Consider the following 17,202-nt stretch of genomic DNA (forward strand, 5'->3'; position numbering starts at 1 on the left):
TTAAATTCTTTCGAATCAAAAGTATATCTTTCTTCCTCTTCCTCCTCTTTCTCACTATGACGTATAAAGACAAACTGAATAGATTGATATGAGATAAGCGAACTGTGTGTCCGCGTTGCTCAACGGTCAACTATTACGACTCGTTTGATCTCCTTCCATGACGAGGGAAGAAGAGGAGGAGGAGGAGGCCAAGGTAAAAGGCTTCCGGAAAGCATAATCCGTGCACAGTCAATTTCATGGTCCCCTCCCCTCCGCGGAAAGGATTATTTAAAATAACAGCGCGGTGTCGAGAGCTTATCAGAAACTTTCATCTTCGTACCAATTTAATTCCTCCCCACCCCTGCGGGAAAAAAATGTCCAATTTCAATTTTCCCCTTTACGTGGACGGATTTCCGGGGAAATCCGCTTACAACATCCGGGCTCGCCCGTATCTTTTTGTTTTGGAAATTCGTCCCGTAACCCGACAATCCCAAAAACCTAGTAGCAGGTTTAATAGTAGTAGTAGTAGTAGTAGTAGACGAAGGAGAGGAGTTGGCCGTATTCCATCCATCGGAGTCAAATGTCGGATTAAGGCCAATTGGATATATATATATATATATATATATCGCGCGCGTGGAAAATTCTCGACAAAGGCGAATATTCCGTCCTATCGAGGAAAATATTATAATACGAATTTTAATGCGAATCTCGTTTATCTACGTAATTCAAATTTTTTTTTTTTTTTTTCAAAAGAGTCAAAATACAATATAAACGAATTCATCGACCGACGGACAATTTTTTAAGCTCATTTTCCAGTTTTTCCTTAATAATCTTGTTTTTTTTTCCATGCAATTTCTGATAAATTACGCGAAATAGGATTACTAATTTACCAACGATTCCCAAACGCGGTACTCTTGGAAAAAAAAGAAATTATACGTATAATTCGTGACTTTGCGCGTGAATAAATTTGATCTGATTCTGAGGGAAATTTTTTTTTGACTTGTAATATCAACGTTTGATTTATAAAACTTTAAGGATTGTTCTATCTCTTTCGTTGCAGTTATTAAATTTCTTTTTTTTTTTTTTTTTGTATCTTTCGTTTTCCAATTTCGAGAAGAAAAAGTAAATCTTCAATAGATCTTTTGCCGAGAGTTTCTTTTATTATTCAATTATTTAGATTGTTTAGTTGATTTTCTCGTTATAAAAAATTCAGAGATTTTGTTAATATTTTTTTTCGTATCTATTTTATAAATATTTGTTATCAGAGCCTGAAATTCTATGAGAATTTATTTCATCATTAACAAACGGACTTTCTTCTTTATATTACGATCGCGTGTGCGCAGTAAGCTTTTGTATCATCTATTGTTTAAATATTCTTTTGTACTTTGACGTGATATGTAAATTTTTTTCTTTCATTTTGTATACGTGCACCCAGTTTTTGTGCATACAAATACCTTATTTTCATCCTTGCTTCATCCTTATATATTTTTTTTATTTATTCAAATAATCCTAATCAGAAACATTATATCCAAATAAAATATTTAAGAATCTAATAAATGGTTAGCACAATCCAGCAATTATTGAAAATTCAGGGTAATTTAATTGGTTTGTGATTGATAATAAAATCGATACGATACGCTTAAAATATAGCTTGCTTTTGAGAAAATTGCTTTTGAGAAAAAATCGTCTAAGGGAATCCGAAGGATGAACGTGGTAATCTTGGCTACGTACGATAAAATATTTACGACTGATCTTTATTGTCGCGAAAACGGAGGCATTTCGTACGTCAAGCATCTTCTTTAGAATATTATCGAGTTATAACTTTGCCAGATTCCACTATTTTCAGACAGACATTTTATTCATTATTATTTATTGTGCTATTGCAAAACAGATTGTGAGATGAATAAATCCGTTTTCGAATTGGAACAATACAAATATATCTTGAACTATTATACTTATTTAAAGATTTTGAAAAATTCAATAATTATTGACAAATTTCTTAGTAAGAATCATTAATCTGTCTATCATTGAATGAAAATTAATTCATTCGAGTAATTTTAATTGATAAAATGTTATGAAGGAATAGATATAGATATATTGACAATGCTTTAAGGATTAAAAAAATAAACACAGAGATATATTTGTACAAGTTGCAAAGAAAATGAATTCTTTATTAATTCTTGGAATACACGAGGAATGGAAGCTTTATAGGATAGGTCAGGGATGCAATCACAAATTATAAATAAAATTTATCAAATGATTTTGTTAATAACTGTTTGACACTGTCACAAATTCGATATCTTCTTCGAGCCAAATGCAAGAGTTAAATTAAATAACAGACGCTTACCGAACATCTTGTCTTGCATTCACCAAGAATTTAAAATTGTGAAACAGCAATTCGAGCTATAACCCGACCGATACGAAAACACTCCACCATTGTTGACTTGAAATGTCAAGGATTTGCGAAACGTGACCCGTACTCCAATAAGAGGATTACTGGTCCTGACCAGTGCAAAACTTAGAAAAAAAAAAAAAGAAACCAAATTTTCAAGAAAACCGCAACGTCCATTTAAAAATCAAATCAATTAAACAAGAAGAGAAAAGAAAGAGGAAGAAGAAGAAAAGGTATCGCTCTTTTGGAAATGATCGATTCCCAACCAAGCCAACCGTTTTATAAACTATTTTATAACGACGTCTCTCTATCGAGTTTCCCCCCTCCCTGGATGCTTTCGAAAGGCATTCCATTCGAAGGAGCCGGAACGAGTCAAGTACTTGTATAAATCAAACGTGGAGATCGCGTGTATACGTGTTTAAGAGCTTTCTATTGCACGGAGGAAAAGGAGGATGCACGGTACTTAAACCGAATAGTGTATTTCGAATCGTTGGAAACTCACGAGGAGAGTGAGGGGGGGGGGGGTTTTAATACTTGGTGGTTTATGGCGGACGTCGAATACGAACCTCGAAATTGCGAAATGTTTCGAAATGTCCTTTCGACCACTACTCGTAGCTTTTCCATTATTAGGTTTACATTTCGACGAAAAGTCAAGCGTGCAATTTTGCGCCTCCTCCTCCTCCTTCTTCTTCTCCTCCTGGAAACTTTTATTCCTTATAGGTAAAATCCTCGATACGAGAATATAATTGAAAAGGAAGAAGGGAGATTTGATTTTGATCATTTTCATTTGGGATAGGCAAATAAAGATTTTGAGAAACGTAGAAGGAAAGAAGGATGCTGGAAATGTTTCAGCGCGAAAATTTATGGCTCGTGCTCCGAGCTTGATATTTATGATGCCTTGTCTAATATGAATCGCTCCGGATTGAAAGATGAACGAGCATCGTAGAAAATCTTAAAAATTCTCAATCCAAGTATATTTTAAACTCGCTCCTTAAAAAATTAAGATATTAACATACGTATTCTTTTAGAAAGTGATTGGAATCGTTCAAAAAATTCCTTTTCGAGAATTATGTACGAGAAAAAAGAAAAGAATACGATTACGAGACAACATCTCGCGCGAAGGAAAATGGATTTCTATACTCCATTCGGATTATCCGAGTCGAGGAATCCAATGGTAAGAAACGGATGGACAAACAAGGGATCGGAAGAAAGTGGGTGCAAGTGGCTCGATAAAAGGAATCGTTTGGAAAAAGGTATAAAGGACAGGGTTGAAAGAAAGAAAGGAAGAAAGGAAGGAATAGCATCTCGCCCAGGTGGCGAGAGTAGAAGACGTATCGATTATCTCGCTCGACTTTGCGCAAACGAGACCGCAGCGGCGCGAAAGTACGATCGAAGATAAACCCAGCCTCTCTGTAAGCTTGGCCCGAGAAGGAGAAGGACAGAAGGGGTGGTTCGAGCGTGCTCGGCCACCCTTCGAGGATAAAACTCGGGGGACGACTTAATCATCGATGGGCAAGGTCTTTTTCCCTCGGATCCAAGAAAAGAGCTCGCAACGATCCTTTGTAAGAAAAAGAGAAAACCGATTGTCTGGGGAAAATTCCCCGTGGACTGGTCCTCGGCTAATGAACCGTGTCGAGCAATGATCGATTTATCCGCCACGATTTTTATCAAAATTTCGTGCGAATAATTTTCCAATTTGAATAATCAGTTCTTTCTGTTTATTTATATTTACACATCGAAGAAATGAATTTGTTGTATTTTATTTCAGATAATTCTGGAATAAAGAAAAAGAGATTAATAGAAATTCGAGACTTGTAAAGGATTAATTAAACTCGAGTTGAGTAAAGTGGCGCACAATTCGAATTAAAGTAAATTTTATTCGCTTTGGAAGAAAATTCCTTAAAATACACGTAGATAGAGTTTGAGCACGCATAAATTGAGTATCCACTCGTTCCTTATCGCGCTACGTGTTGCGTGTCGTTCCATGATACGCTGGTGGTTTTCTCTATTCATCGAAATAGAGGTTTCGATACACAAGTTGGTGAAGATGGTTTACACTTGTTGTACATCCTCGTGTCTTCAATCTATCATTGTTGAGTATCGATATGGACAGGAAGCATCGTGTCAAAATCGTGTTGCGATGACTCATGGTTCATAAATATCAATCTGTCAATTTGTTAATTTTTTTTGTCCCCACATCGAAAACGGATGATACACGATGATTATTAAGTCTTTTGAACAATGACATTGCTCTGATTTCCATCCAGACAAAGAACGACGATAGATCAAATTACAAATTAGAAGAATCTTCTCAAGTTATACCTCGAAAATTTAAAAGCACGATGTCGTACGTATTTCGAAATTTACACCAATAATATCGTGCTCACACACACATACACATATCCTTAGCCAGGTCGATATCAGCATCGCTCCTCATTTTTCCTACCCCGTCGCCTTTCTCACGTCGAATTACGCGATCGAGTAGCAAGAGAGAGAGAGAGAGAGAGAGAGAGAGGGAGAGCCCCGGGCACCGAATTTATCGAATTTCTCCAGGGACTTCTCCGGCCACTGGAGCTGCTGCTTTCGAGATTCTCGATGGCTGCTTCTGCTCGCTGCACAACATCTCGAAGTCGAGGGATAAAAAGAGGAAGAGGAAGAGGGAAAAGTTGAGCATAAAGCGAGAAACGCGTAAAAGGGGGGAGAGGAAAATGTGTGTATCGAGAGGAATCAACGGTTTTATATAAATAATCTCGTCGCTTCGCCTTCCACGTTCGCCTCGTTTCATCGGCGAGGGGTATTAAATTCCTATTACGTCGGCGGCGAGTGGAAGCCATGTCGCCCGAGGCAAGACTCGAGTTGAGGGTGTAAGAAACGAAGGGAGGGAGGAGGGGGCGTAAGGTATCGTTTGAAAGGGGACTCGATGGCAGACTTCCACTTGTGGACATTTTTCTTCGAACCCCCTTCGCTCGAACGCGCTTCCGCCTTCTCTTCTCTTCCTCCTCCCTCGAGAAAGAGAAAAGCGGCGGAACTATGGACGCTTGCCCGGTCCTCGAACAACCTGGACTGTCATCTCGACGTTTGATCTGGAAATTCTTCTCTCGTTTCATCTTGTAAGTAACGGAAAGGAAGGAGAAATATTTTAGCTTCTAGCATCGCCTTGGACGATCGAAAGAAAGAAATGGGGCTTATTTCGTGAACGAGTAAAAGAAATCGTGTGCAATTCCTCGATTCTGGAACTGTGACTCTTTGCATTTCGAGTGAAAGGAAGAAAGGGATGGTTATTAAAGAGAGTCTTAAGCTATCGTCCAAGAATAACGGTAGTCGACTCTGCTGCAAACTTGTCCAAACTTGGTTTCGTGAAGATCCTGGGGAAAATCTGGCAGAAGTCGCGACGATAACAACGGGAAGGCGTGCATTCCCGTTCGATAAAAAACTGTCCCCGTTCCGAGGGGATAGTTTCGTAGTCATAAATATTCCAAAACCTCGAGGCTCGAGTTTTAAAACCCGCGTCCTCGCGTCTTTTTCCACCTTTTCAAGCTCCTTGGAAACGAGGAGAGACAGGGGAGAGACAGCCTCCTCGAAGACTTGAAGAACGTGAACTTTGGCAGGGGTAAATAGTTCCGCTCTGTAAACATTGTTGAATTATTCATCGATTCGGATAATTCATAAAAGAGCGCACGCCGCTCTGTTAGACGTTTATTCTCTTGATAAAACCGTGAGCAGGAAGAGGCAACAACGCGTGGTTGCGAAGGGAATAGGATTCGAAGGAAATCTTTCCCTTTTTTTAAATTCGTTTTCTTTTAACCGAATCTTCTCTTCGATGGACGAAAAAGTCTAGCAAAAGAAACAAGAAAAATTTGAAGACGAGGATTATTTAATAATGCATCGTTTATCGTTTTGAGTATTGATTTAATTGAACGTGGAAATATTTGCATCTGTCACGATCGATCTCGAGACGAAATCGGGATAAAAGTATCGCGCGGAAACATTAACCCCAAAAACTCTGGCCGGGATACTCGTGACACGGGGTTAAGAGGCGAGAGAAAGGGGTGGATAAGTGTAGGATGGATCACGCGAAAGAAAGAAAGCTTTCTGTTGAACGATCTCTCGAGGAAGGCACGAGAGGGATCGATATCCAAAGCGCGTTCGTTTCCACGTGTGCGTTCATCGGCGCAAACATCTGTTTTTCAAGATGAGAAAATATTCCCGTATTTTATCCGTGAAAATTGGTATTCGAAGCACGAAGACGAGGATGTCGTAAAAAAAAAAAAAAGAGTCTTTTTAGTTTCTCGCACGAAACATCGATTGTCTGTCCTTCTTGCAACGAGAATTTTCCACACGACAATTTCCTCCTCCTCCTCCTCCTTTGGATTTTACGATCACGACACGTGTTCTGGGAATATTTACTATTCACAGACGTGCTGCTAGAACGTTGAAAATTTTTATTACAGTCTTCCTTTGGAGACTTTACACTTTGCCTGATTTTCCTTCTCGATTGAAAATGAATGGTAAATGATTTTCTTCAATTTCTATTTTGTAGATAATGGTATAGGGATATAAGAATTTTTATAAAATATAATATATATTTCAATCATTGCATACTAAATAAGAAATGAAATTTGATCAAATGTTTCAAAGTGGAATATAGTCTCTTTAATCATTGAATAATATTGCATGTAAAAATTATCTTAGGATTTATTCTCTTATCGGTTTCTAAAGAGTTAAATTTTGTTTTATTCTTATTTCAAGTATCTTTTATCTTTTAAAGTAATTTAATTAACATTTGTCATTATATCGTTAAATATCGTACGAAGTGAAAATTTGAAATTGTTTTTTTAAAATTGAATGTAAGTCATCTTTGAATTTATCATTCCATAGTTTCGTAGTACTCTTGCAAGCAGCTCTCGTGAAATTTTCTAATAATTGCTCAAGAAATTTCGCAGGAAATGTTGAAAACTGCTTCTACCTTAGCACATTTCATTTTAGCAAACAACAAAGAAGGTATATTACAATTAATTAACATTTGCCCAAATGTTGAAACTTTTGAATTTAATTGCCAGTTGGCTAAAGTCGAGCTGTGCTTTAGAAGCTGGGCGAACTAAGTTGAGAATATTCAAAGCTTGATTGCTTCTAAGACGGACTTTGGAAGTGTAATGATTCTGTTTCACGATTGACTGCTAACCAAGTGTTAATTGACCACCAACTTTGGAAAGTGCCAAGACTTCTCTCCTTCTTCTTCTTCTTCTTCTTTTTCCACTTCTTCCTACAAGATTTTCATATGAATCTTTTCTTCGTCGAATAAAATCAAGAAAGGAAACTAATTATTATTACTAACAATACAAGATTCAACTTCAATTTCATGATACATTCTACAGAAGAACTTTCATTCTACAGAAAAATGGTCGAATATTTCTAATCGTCTATATGTATAAAATAGAGAAGTATAAAACTTTGTTGATCTGCAAATGTAGAAGAGAAACAGTTGTTTCATGGTGTTGCGCGAAAGCAGGGTCAGTTATAGTGGAACAACCGGGTTTGGATCGTTTCTCGAAGGGTGCAGGAGGGTGGAGACGATAGTGAATTACACTGATCCGGAAGCGCGCTTTGGGAATATGGCGGGAATTTCGCCGGAAGCGGAAAGCGTTCCCACTCTTCCGCGCAGTGACCGCGGCCTGGTCTGTTCGGGGAACCGCCGACAAAACCGAGCATCGTTTCTCCAATGCTCGTAATTCGTCCGCCTCTGTTCAAAATTCCCGCCCTTTTCGATCAGAAAATTATAGAAATATCGAATGATTCAAATCTTTTGTTAAGTACAGTATATTTTTTTTTATTATGAAATAAAAAAAGGAATAATTTTTGGATGGACGTAGAATAGAAATTTTGTTAAATTTCTTTTTTCATAGAAATTTATCAAGTAAATGTGGCTTTTGTATAATAAGATGATACTTAAATTTCAACGAAAGAAAAGTCATTGATATGATATAACGATTGTAATAAAATTAAATTTCGTTCAATCGTCCAAATTTTATTGAAGATATTGAAAATTGTGATCCTAATTTCTACTCTAACCTTCCAATTATCATGATCAATGTCGAATTAACAAGAAACTTGTTAGCAGCAAATCAAGATCTTTTTAATCGAAATAGTGGATCTTTGGTATCTGCAACTTTGAGTTACTTAACTCTTAAAAAAGATGAATCTCGTAAAGAGGACTGTTCGATGAAGTTCAATTTTTACAACTTTTCATCGAGACTTTTAATCTCAAAGATTCTCCAAAGAAGAATTGGAAAATTTCGAGCATGTATAATTTCCAAATACAACGAGTTACACGCTAATTAATTAGCATCATCGTTAACGGATGCTTGACGAATTTAAAAAGTGAATTTGGCTTTGGTGAAATCGCCACTCCAGGCAAGCGAGCAATGGGAATCGAGGACGATCCACGCATTAAAATACGGAAATACATAGCTCTCTCTGCGAGCAACCGCGATGTCTGGGTGGTTGTAATTACATTGGCATGAAATTGCTTTTCATAATGACAAACCGTTTCAACCTCTCCTTCTCGCCGTGGTGGAAACTTGGGCCGGAGTTGGCCGAGGTATTTGACTCGAAGGGGGAGCACTTTCATCGACTGGTAAACGCTCCTCTTCCCTCCGCTGAATTTAATTAGTTTTTCGTGATAGAACGCCTTTTCGACGATTATACGACGGAAAAGATGTTTCTCTTCGCGTTGATAATTGAGCTCGGTTACGGAACGATTATTATGTTCTCTCTCTCTCGTTTTATTCTACTCGTTGTTGTCGAGGGTGAAAACTTTAAAACGATATCCTTTCATACTTTTTCGCTTAATGATTTCGATGATGGATTGTAAAATTGATATCTTTCAATTATCAAGTAATATCCATCTTGTACAATTATAATGTTAAAACGAAATGTCGTTTATATCTCTTCGTGGCATTCAAATATTCTTTAACGTGTAGTCAATCTTCCGTACTCGCTGTATGTAACATGACCTCTTTCACATATATTGCTCTGGGAAACATCATATTCTCTGACCCCAAAAAAAAAAAAAAAAAAATTGACGTCAGAGCAGCACTCTATCATGAACATTTTAAAAAGTACTGTTGCAAACATTGACCTAAAATATTCAAGGAAAGATTTTATTTACACGCACAGAGCCACCCCCTCCCTCCGTCGAAAATAACCAACCGATAAAATATTAAAATAGTTCACCCTTTCGAAACGTATTATTAATTCGAGTGACGATTATTCGAAACAATGAACGTGAGCGTGAGATGAAATAAAAATTTCAACTGGAACGACGTAATAATTTATTTGGATAAGGTCCAATTCGACCATTGGTGGAAATATCGGAATCGGGGTTTTCGATGATGAAGTTCATCAACGAAAAACGCGTAACAATGAAGCGGATATTAATCATCGTGCTCTATTATACAAGCTTGGCTTTCGACAAACGATGAATACTTTAAAGTTGTAAAGTTATAAAGGTTTCTCCCCCCATTATCTCGTCGGAAACAATGGAAACGCACATGTAAAATATTCACCAACGGCGTTTAAATAGCGTTTTCGCGTCCATAGGAAAGTGTCACAAGGGTAAATAGATTTTATCGAAAAGCTGCAACCTGTGTGGACCCGAAGGAAATATTGAAGTGGCTCGAAAGACTAAATATACTTTCGGGAATTTCGATGTGGAGCGCTCTTCAACTGCGGAGGATTACGCATATTGATCACGCGATATTGCGTTCATTTCAAGCTCGCGATAAATTATTGCGATACGAAAGTAAATAAAGCGGAAAAAAAGGATAAAAGGATTGATTCGAAAATCAATAGCGAAATGAATGAAACCCTGTTAATCTTAATTTTGTTTCATATTATTTTCTTATATATTTTGGAGGAAGGAATATTGACAATAAGTTGATGAAGAGAAAGAAACGTGGAAAAGACTTTTCTTACGTGTGCAATCGTCGTCACAACTGTTTCGAATTTCGTTGCATACAGAACTGAATTCCGTACTTATCAAAAACCAATATCCGCCACCGCCATCGGGGACCTCCTTCAATTTTTGGCGTCGAATTTTCAACGTGTTAACGAAGCAGATTACGATATTGTTGCTCGTTGTTTTAAGTGCACAGGATTCATTTGGATCGTCAATTTTATTTTATGAAAAACCGATAATTGAATAGAATGAAGGGAAAAAAGAGATTAAGAGACGAAGGAATACATTCTGCTTATTTATCAAAACTGCTTGCTTTTTCAACGGAATAATTTACAATTAATAATCTTTTTTTTACATTATAATACGATTTTATATTTTCTTTTTCTTTTTTTTGTTATTACGTACGTTCAAGAAAATTTCAAAGAGCTCGTTTCATTTTTGGATCCTTTTTGATTTCTAGATGATACTAAGAAAAATTGTTTAATATAATTGCTTTCACAATGACACGAAATATTTGCATACCGAATCTGTATGCTAATAATTAATAAATATGCATATGCAAGAGTCGAATAAATTTTATTCCAAATTAAAATAAGACGTATCGAAACAACAATTTGGATCGATAATATTTCCATTAAAAACTGAATATCAATCCTCTTGAAATAACTGTTATCGTGCTTTAAATATTCACAAGTAGAACATTCGAACCCATCCATGTATTATCTTAAAAGTAAAAACATTGTTATTTTAAGCTATAAAAATTTCTCGACGCTCGATAGGAGGGAAAGTATATATGGAATATAATTAAAACGAAACGTTTTCGAACAAAAATAATTCCTCGTTACACGAATTAAACGAAATGTTGTTGCACTTGCTTAGCATATCGCTCCGTTTTTACGCATCGACGAGGCACGCAATGCGTGCCGCCACCGTACTCGACATTTTCCAATGCTTCCCTATTTTTCTCTTGCTTGAGAAAAATACTTTCAAACATGGTTGACGAGAGGCGTTTAAAACACGGAAGGAGGAAAAGTACAGTTTGCCCCCTTTTCGAATAATCGATACATTACACGTTGTTCATTTCGAAATATTTAAAATATCGTCGATTAATCCTTTTAGAGCGCATAGATAGAACTCGTTGCATAAACGCCTTCTATTTTCTATCCCGATTAAAAATTCAGTAAATAAAGAATATTCATGATCGTCATCACAACCACATCATCGTGCAAAGTACCCTCAAAAAGCTAATTTATCTTGAGGGGATCAAGGATTTAGGAAATTCAAGCATTAACGATAATCCACTTACTTGCACTGGTAGGACACTTACGCTCCTGTGCACACTCGTTAATTATCGATCTACCTTTAAATTCTACTTAAAATTATCTACATGCTTGAAAACACACCACGTCCAGGCTAAATTTAAGTTCTTACATCGTCTACTTATTTTCCAAATATCTCATAAGTGTGGATACTTGGAAATAAAATTTTATAAATCGTATGGAAAAATGGGTTAAAATAATAATAATAATAGATAAATTGTTTATTATTATTAAGGAGGGCAATCGTGACAATCGCATCGCGAATCGGATCGATATCATAGACCCCGATTCGAGGGAGTACGTTTCAATTACTGGCTTGTATCCGAACATATTACGGGGGAGGAATTAACAGTATTATGTGGCCCACATACAACTGTGTCCCATAAACGTATATAAGAAATGCAAACACATTTATCAATCGCTTCAAAGGTAAATTTCGTGCATCCCACAGATACACAGATAGCGTTCCGCGCGCTTGCTTATTGATCGACACATAATCTACAAATCCATCCATCATAGTCCGCTCGTTGATAGATCATGGACGCGTTATACTCTACGAGTGACAGTGATAGCACGTACCTATTAGCCTTGGAACTTTTAATATAGATATTTTCATTTAAACGTTATTTTTCATAATATAAGTATGTATTTTTTAAGAACCAGTCGTTAATTTCTTCCGTTTACAACATATAAATCCGACCAAGTAAGATCTCTGGACACGAAATAAAATTCTTCGAGAAAAGAGAAAGGAAGGGATGGATCTTTCCAATCATCATCCAAGTTACAAATAAATCCAAATCTCATCGAGTTCGTTACTCGATGGATAGATAATTGGTGATGATCGATTATAACTCGTGTTCTCCTTTCGTCGGATACCAATAACCGGTGGCTCTGATTGCATCACATCGGATTAAGAAAATTAATCAAAGCTCCGCTGGATAATTACATCGCGAGCCGCTAATTGCCGCGTCGAAAAATGGAATAAGTTTCGCGAGTTATTGGCGAGTGGCGATTAATCCGAGCCGATCAGTCAACGTCGAAACCGGTAGAGGGGGGACTTATCTTTCCGGGCAACGATATCCTTTCCTCGTCTATTAATCACGTTTATCGTCTTTTTCCCCTCCCCCGCTCCTCTCGATCCCATAGCAGCCGCGAATGAAACATCGGCCGTTCAATAACGTTGGAGGATCTCGAGAAAAAAAAAAAGAAAAACACCTGGGGATAATTGATAGCCTGTCTCGCATACATTAACTTTATCCCAGGTTCCAGCTTATCATCCTCGCATTTACGTCACGTTACGAACAATTATCACCCGGTGCATACATAGTGCGCAACCAGTGATCGAGTTATTTATCAGTCGTGATTCCGTACTGTATTGATCATCCTGTACTTTCTTCCTTGCTTAATAAAAAGATTTGGCTATGTTGAAACAGAAATTGACGTAATTAGAAAGGATCCATCAATGTAATGACAGGTATTTTATGAATTGAATCCGCTCTTCAATGAGTAATTCCTTTTTTTTCGTTAAAGTATTAGATGTCACGATTTGCTCTCAGGATCAGAACGTTTTGTTATTAAGATGTGTTACGGGGTCCGGATATTAAGGCTAAGGATAAGCGATAGCTTAAGATTTTTATCAGGCTGAAAGATTTATTACTCGAGGAACCGGTCTAAAATTCGCGTTTAAGGTTAAGTCGCGTATATATGATTTTTTTACAGATCGAGATTTATCAATCTAAATTATCTATTAATCAAATATCAACTTGATCTAAAGATTTATCAACCTTGATCATTATGATATAGTTGATGATCGAAAAGCCTCGATTCGATATTTTCGCATCCACGCTTGTTCGTCATTAAACCATTGGAAATTTTAACGTTTGCCAAGCATAAAGCGCGTATCTGCGATTAGATAAGACAAATCGGGAATATCCGTCAGTTGGCGCGTTGGGTCGTTGGCCTGGTAGTATAATTCGGGGGAGGGACGTTATCACTCCTCCTGGATCACCTCTCCGCGCAACAAACCCCCCTCGATGCGCGTGGATACGACTTGGATTTATCGACGCGCCAAGGAAATTGTGCTCCCCTCGAACGAAGGAACGTCATCTCTTTCATCTGTTTCGTTCTTCGTGGTGGAAGAAATTTCCATCGAACGAAATAGAATGATTGTTGTACGGGAAATGATACTTTTATGGGGGAATTATTATGAACGTGAAAGGGGTTTCGATGAAAAAAGAAAAAAGAAGTTCTTGTTTCGTTCGAGGAAAGTGGCTTTTCATTGGAAATAGCGAGCGTTAAATTAATATCCGTTTTTGCGAATGGAAAAGTGAGTATTTCTATGAGGAAATTATTATAGGTGGGAGATATAAATCTTTCCTTTTTTTTTTCAACAAAGAAGTTTTAGAATAGTAGCTGCGAATAATAGAGGGATTAACTGAAAAGAGATTGAGATTAGTATTCAGAGGGGTAAATTTCTGTGGAGGGGGCGGAGTTTACTACGAGCTTCCCCCAAACGAAATAGCAACTGCTAAATTAATATTGTGTTGAATGGAAAGTCACGCTTCCACGGTGTGGAATTAGAAAGAGAAAAAGAGAAAAAAGAGACGCGAGGAGAAATTAATAAGTTAAGATATTTTCTTTTTACCTTTTAATAATAATCGTACGTGTAAATTTTGATGAGTCTGTACGTGGAGAGACAACGACTCAATAATCAAAAAATGAATATTTTTCTTTTTAGAGAAGAATTGATTGAGATTTGGATTTAATCGTTATTTCGAAGAAAATTGCAATTATTCGGGAGGGAAAATTTCGAGCATTTAAATGTTTTATAAAATCCTATGTTATATAAATCCTTTGAAATATACCCGTCCTCTCGTCCAAGTAGTTACAGCACGTGCGGTTCAGACAGGTGCGCTTGGGAAATCCAGTTAAACGTTAAATTACTTTTGGAGTTTATCGTTGATTTACGCAGCCGGTTGCGTCCGAAAGAGTCTGAAGAAAAACAACCCTTGCCTTTTTGATTAATGTAACGACCGGGCTAACAACCCTTCCCACCCTCCTCGTTCTTCTCTATTATTAAACAAGAGACCGTTTCTGAAAAGCGAAGAAGGGCGGAAGAGAATTTTTAGTTTTACCTCTTGCGAAAGGGAAAAAAAATCGTCTGCTTTCTTTTTCTATTTTCTACAATTTTTTTCTCTCTTTCCCTCCTTTTTTTTTTTTTTTTAAACGAGCCTCGCGTTATGAAGCACCGAAATGGTGTCAGCTGCGTGCGTAACAATACGTCTGTGCGATGGCTGGCCCAGATTAACGTGGACGAAAGAAATTCTTGGGTGTAACGTTGGATGATATCGTGCAGATACCAGAGTTATGAAATTTCTCTCTCTCTCTCTCTCTCTCTTTCTTGAGTATACAAGAGCGATGGATTTATATATTTAGCACTCTCGTACAAGCGATATAATTTACGACACGAGTTGAAAGAAATTGTTTCTTCGCGATTCTTAAAATAATATTGCCTTAAGGGTACGAATATTCTGAATATTAACAGTGAAATGGTATTATTTACGATATGGCAAACTGAATTCCATTAAATATTTGAATCTTTATACATTACTTTAGTTTTACTTAAAGAATATATTATTGGAAGAATCTTATCGTTAGATTCCATTTTGCAAATTGAATGTATTTTTATCTGTTATAATAATAGTTTAATATTTCAAAAAATCAATTATTAAATATACAAAGAGAAAGAAATAATTTCTCTGAAAGAAACTTAGAAGAAATATCCGTGTTAAAACTCTGTTCAGCTGAGTCGGGATAATAATCCACCCTTTTTCTGATGCGGGTCGAAACGGAAACATTCCCCTCCCCCTAAATCGCAAATACTTTGAAGAAGCCAAAAATAAACTGGCCATTAAGGGAGTCACCGCACCACTCTTTCTATCGATCGCTCCGTTTCCTGCCATATTCGACGTGTTATTTGAGGGATGGTCGAGAGTTTGTCGAGTCATCCCTGACGATAAGACAATAACAAATTACAATCTCCCTCAACTATACTCTATAATCCTAAGGGTACACGAGATTTGAAATTAAAATCGAACTTTTATTCAATTTGAAAATTTGCCAAGTCAAAGAATCATCCACCAAATCTTCGCTTCTTGAAGAATTCATAATCACAATCTCGATCCTCCTTACATAATAACTTCAATTAATGTTATATCAGGGATCCTTTCTTCCTCAATTCTTTAAATCATAATTTCGATTAAACGAGACGAAAGAAAATTTTCAACTTCCTTAAAATCCTTTCTTATTTTTCCATCAGCAATTCCACGACACGATATTACAATCTCGTGATAATAATCCACAAAGCGGGATATCTTTTCATCTTCCGCGTCACCATTATCGAATCGAGCCCATTATGCAACGATTATTAATACACACCAGTCGGTTCGACGAATCGTTACATCATCCACCGACGTTTCACCCTTTCACCACGCGAGATCCTCTCCTCTCTTTCTCTCCTACGCTCGAGTAAATATATACATCCCCCCTCTCTCTCTTTCTAAATTCACTTATCACCGTACGATAGAAGGGTGTCCGTTTACCTTGGCGTCCCGGCTCTTCATCTCCTGCCTCCTCGGCACCGTGTTCTCGCCATCGGCGTACACCAGATTCCTGATCAACCCGTTGAACCTCGGCTCGAAGATGACGCTCGGCAACGCGAGCAACGTGAGCTTGCTGTTGTACCAGCTGGGCATACCGCCCACGTAGACGTCGGAATTGCCGGCCAGCTTGCCGAACTCGAACTCCTTTCCACGGGACGTGGAGACCGCGCTCACACCGTCCACGGTCAACGTGGTGTTCTCCGCGCATCTGGTGATCTGCACCTTGTGCCAGTGGCCGTCCCCGAGATCGTGGCCGACCGTGACGATCTGGGCACCGCCGCCCAGGTTGTACCTCAACCTGAGCGCGCTCTCGACGAGCTTCGCCTCGAAGAAGTCGTACGTGCCCCCGTCGTCCGTGTACAGAAGAAGGCCGTTCCCCTGCTCGGTCTTGAACTCGAACTCCAACGTGCCGTTCAACCCCGCGTTCCATTTCCTGAACTGGGCGTAACTCGTGGCCGAGCCCTCGAGCACGAACGACATGGCGACCTGGCTCAACAGCACGACCAGCAACGGCAGCAACGTGCCCACGTTTCCGACAGAGGGATGCATGGTTTCTTCTTCTTCTTCTTCTTCTCCTGGATCATCCGCTAGATCATCAGATTGTTCCTTCCTTCCTCTTCTCGTCACATATCAAAACGTTTTCGCACGAGGACGATCGGATCGGGTCTCATTCGATCGACGAGCGGATATCGCGAGCGAGATTGGAAGTGGCAGCAGTGCCAGCCAGTCAGCCAGCCAGCCAGCCAGTTAGCCACGTTGTACCGGCTGTGATCGCACGTGAGCACGCACGCGCGGATGCCCTCGACTGCGTGGGTGGCGGATACGGAAAGAGAGAGTGACCGTGCACACACGTCTGTCTGTCTGCGGGATCTTCTCCTCGACTCGTCGTCGTTT

The 17,202-nt window shown here is 38.3% G+C and overlaps 1 protein-coding gene across 1 annotated transcript in view; it reads right to left on the reverse strand.

Moving 5' to 3' along the window:
- Positions 1-16,857, reverse strand: part of Nrx-1 (neurexin 1) — a gene marked incomplete at its 3' end in the record, with an annotated part of 337,998 nt that extends 321,141 nt beyond the window's left edge. Inside the window, 1 exon segment of the mRNA NM_001145740.1 lies at positions 16,249-16,857. Coding sequence (NP_001139212.1) covers positions 16,249-16,857 — 609 coding nt within the window.
- Between the last annotated feature and the right edge of the window lie 345 nt (positions 16,858-17,202).

The sequence above is a fragment of the Apis mellifera genome, linkage group LG5, assembly GCF_003254395.2.
Source record: "Apis mellifera strain DH4 linkage group LG5, Amel_HAv3.1, whole genome shotgun sequence".
Lineage (NCBI taxonomy): Eukaryota > Metazoa > Arthropoda > Insecta > Hymenoptera > Apidae > Apis > Apis mellifera.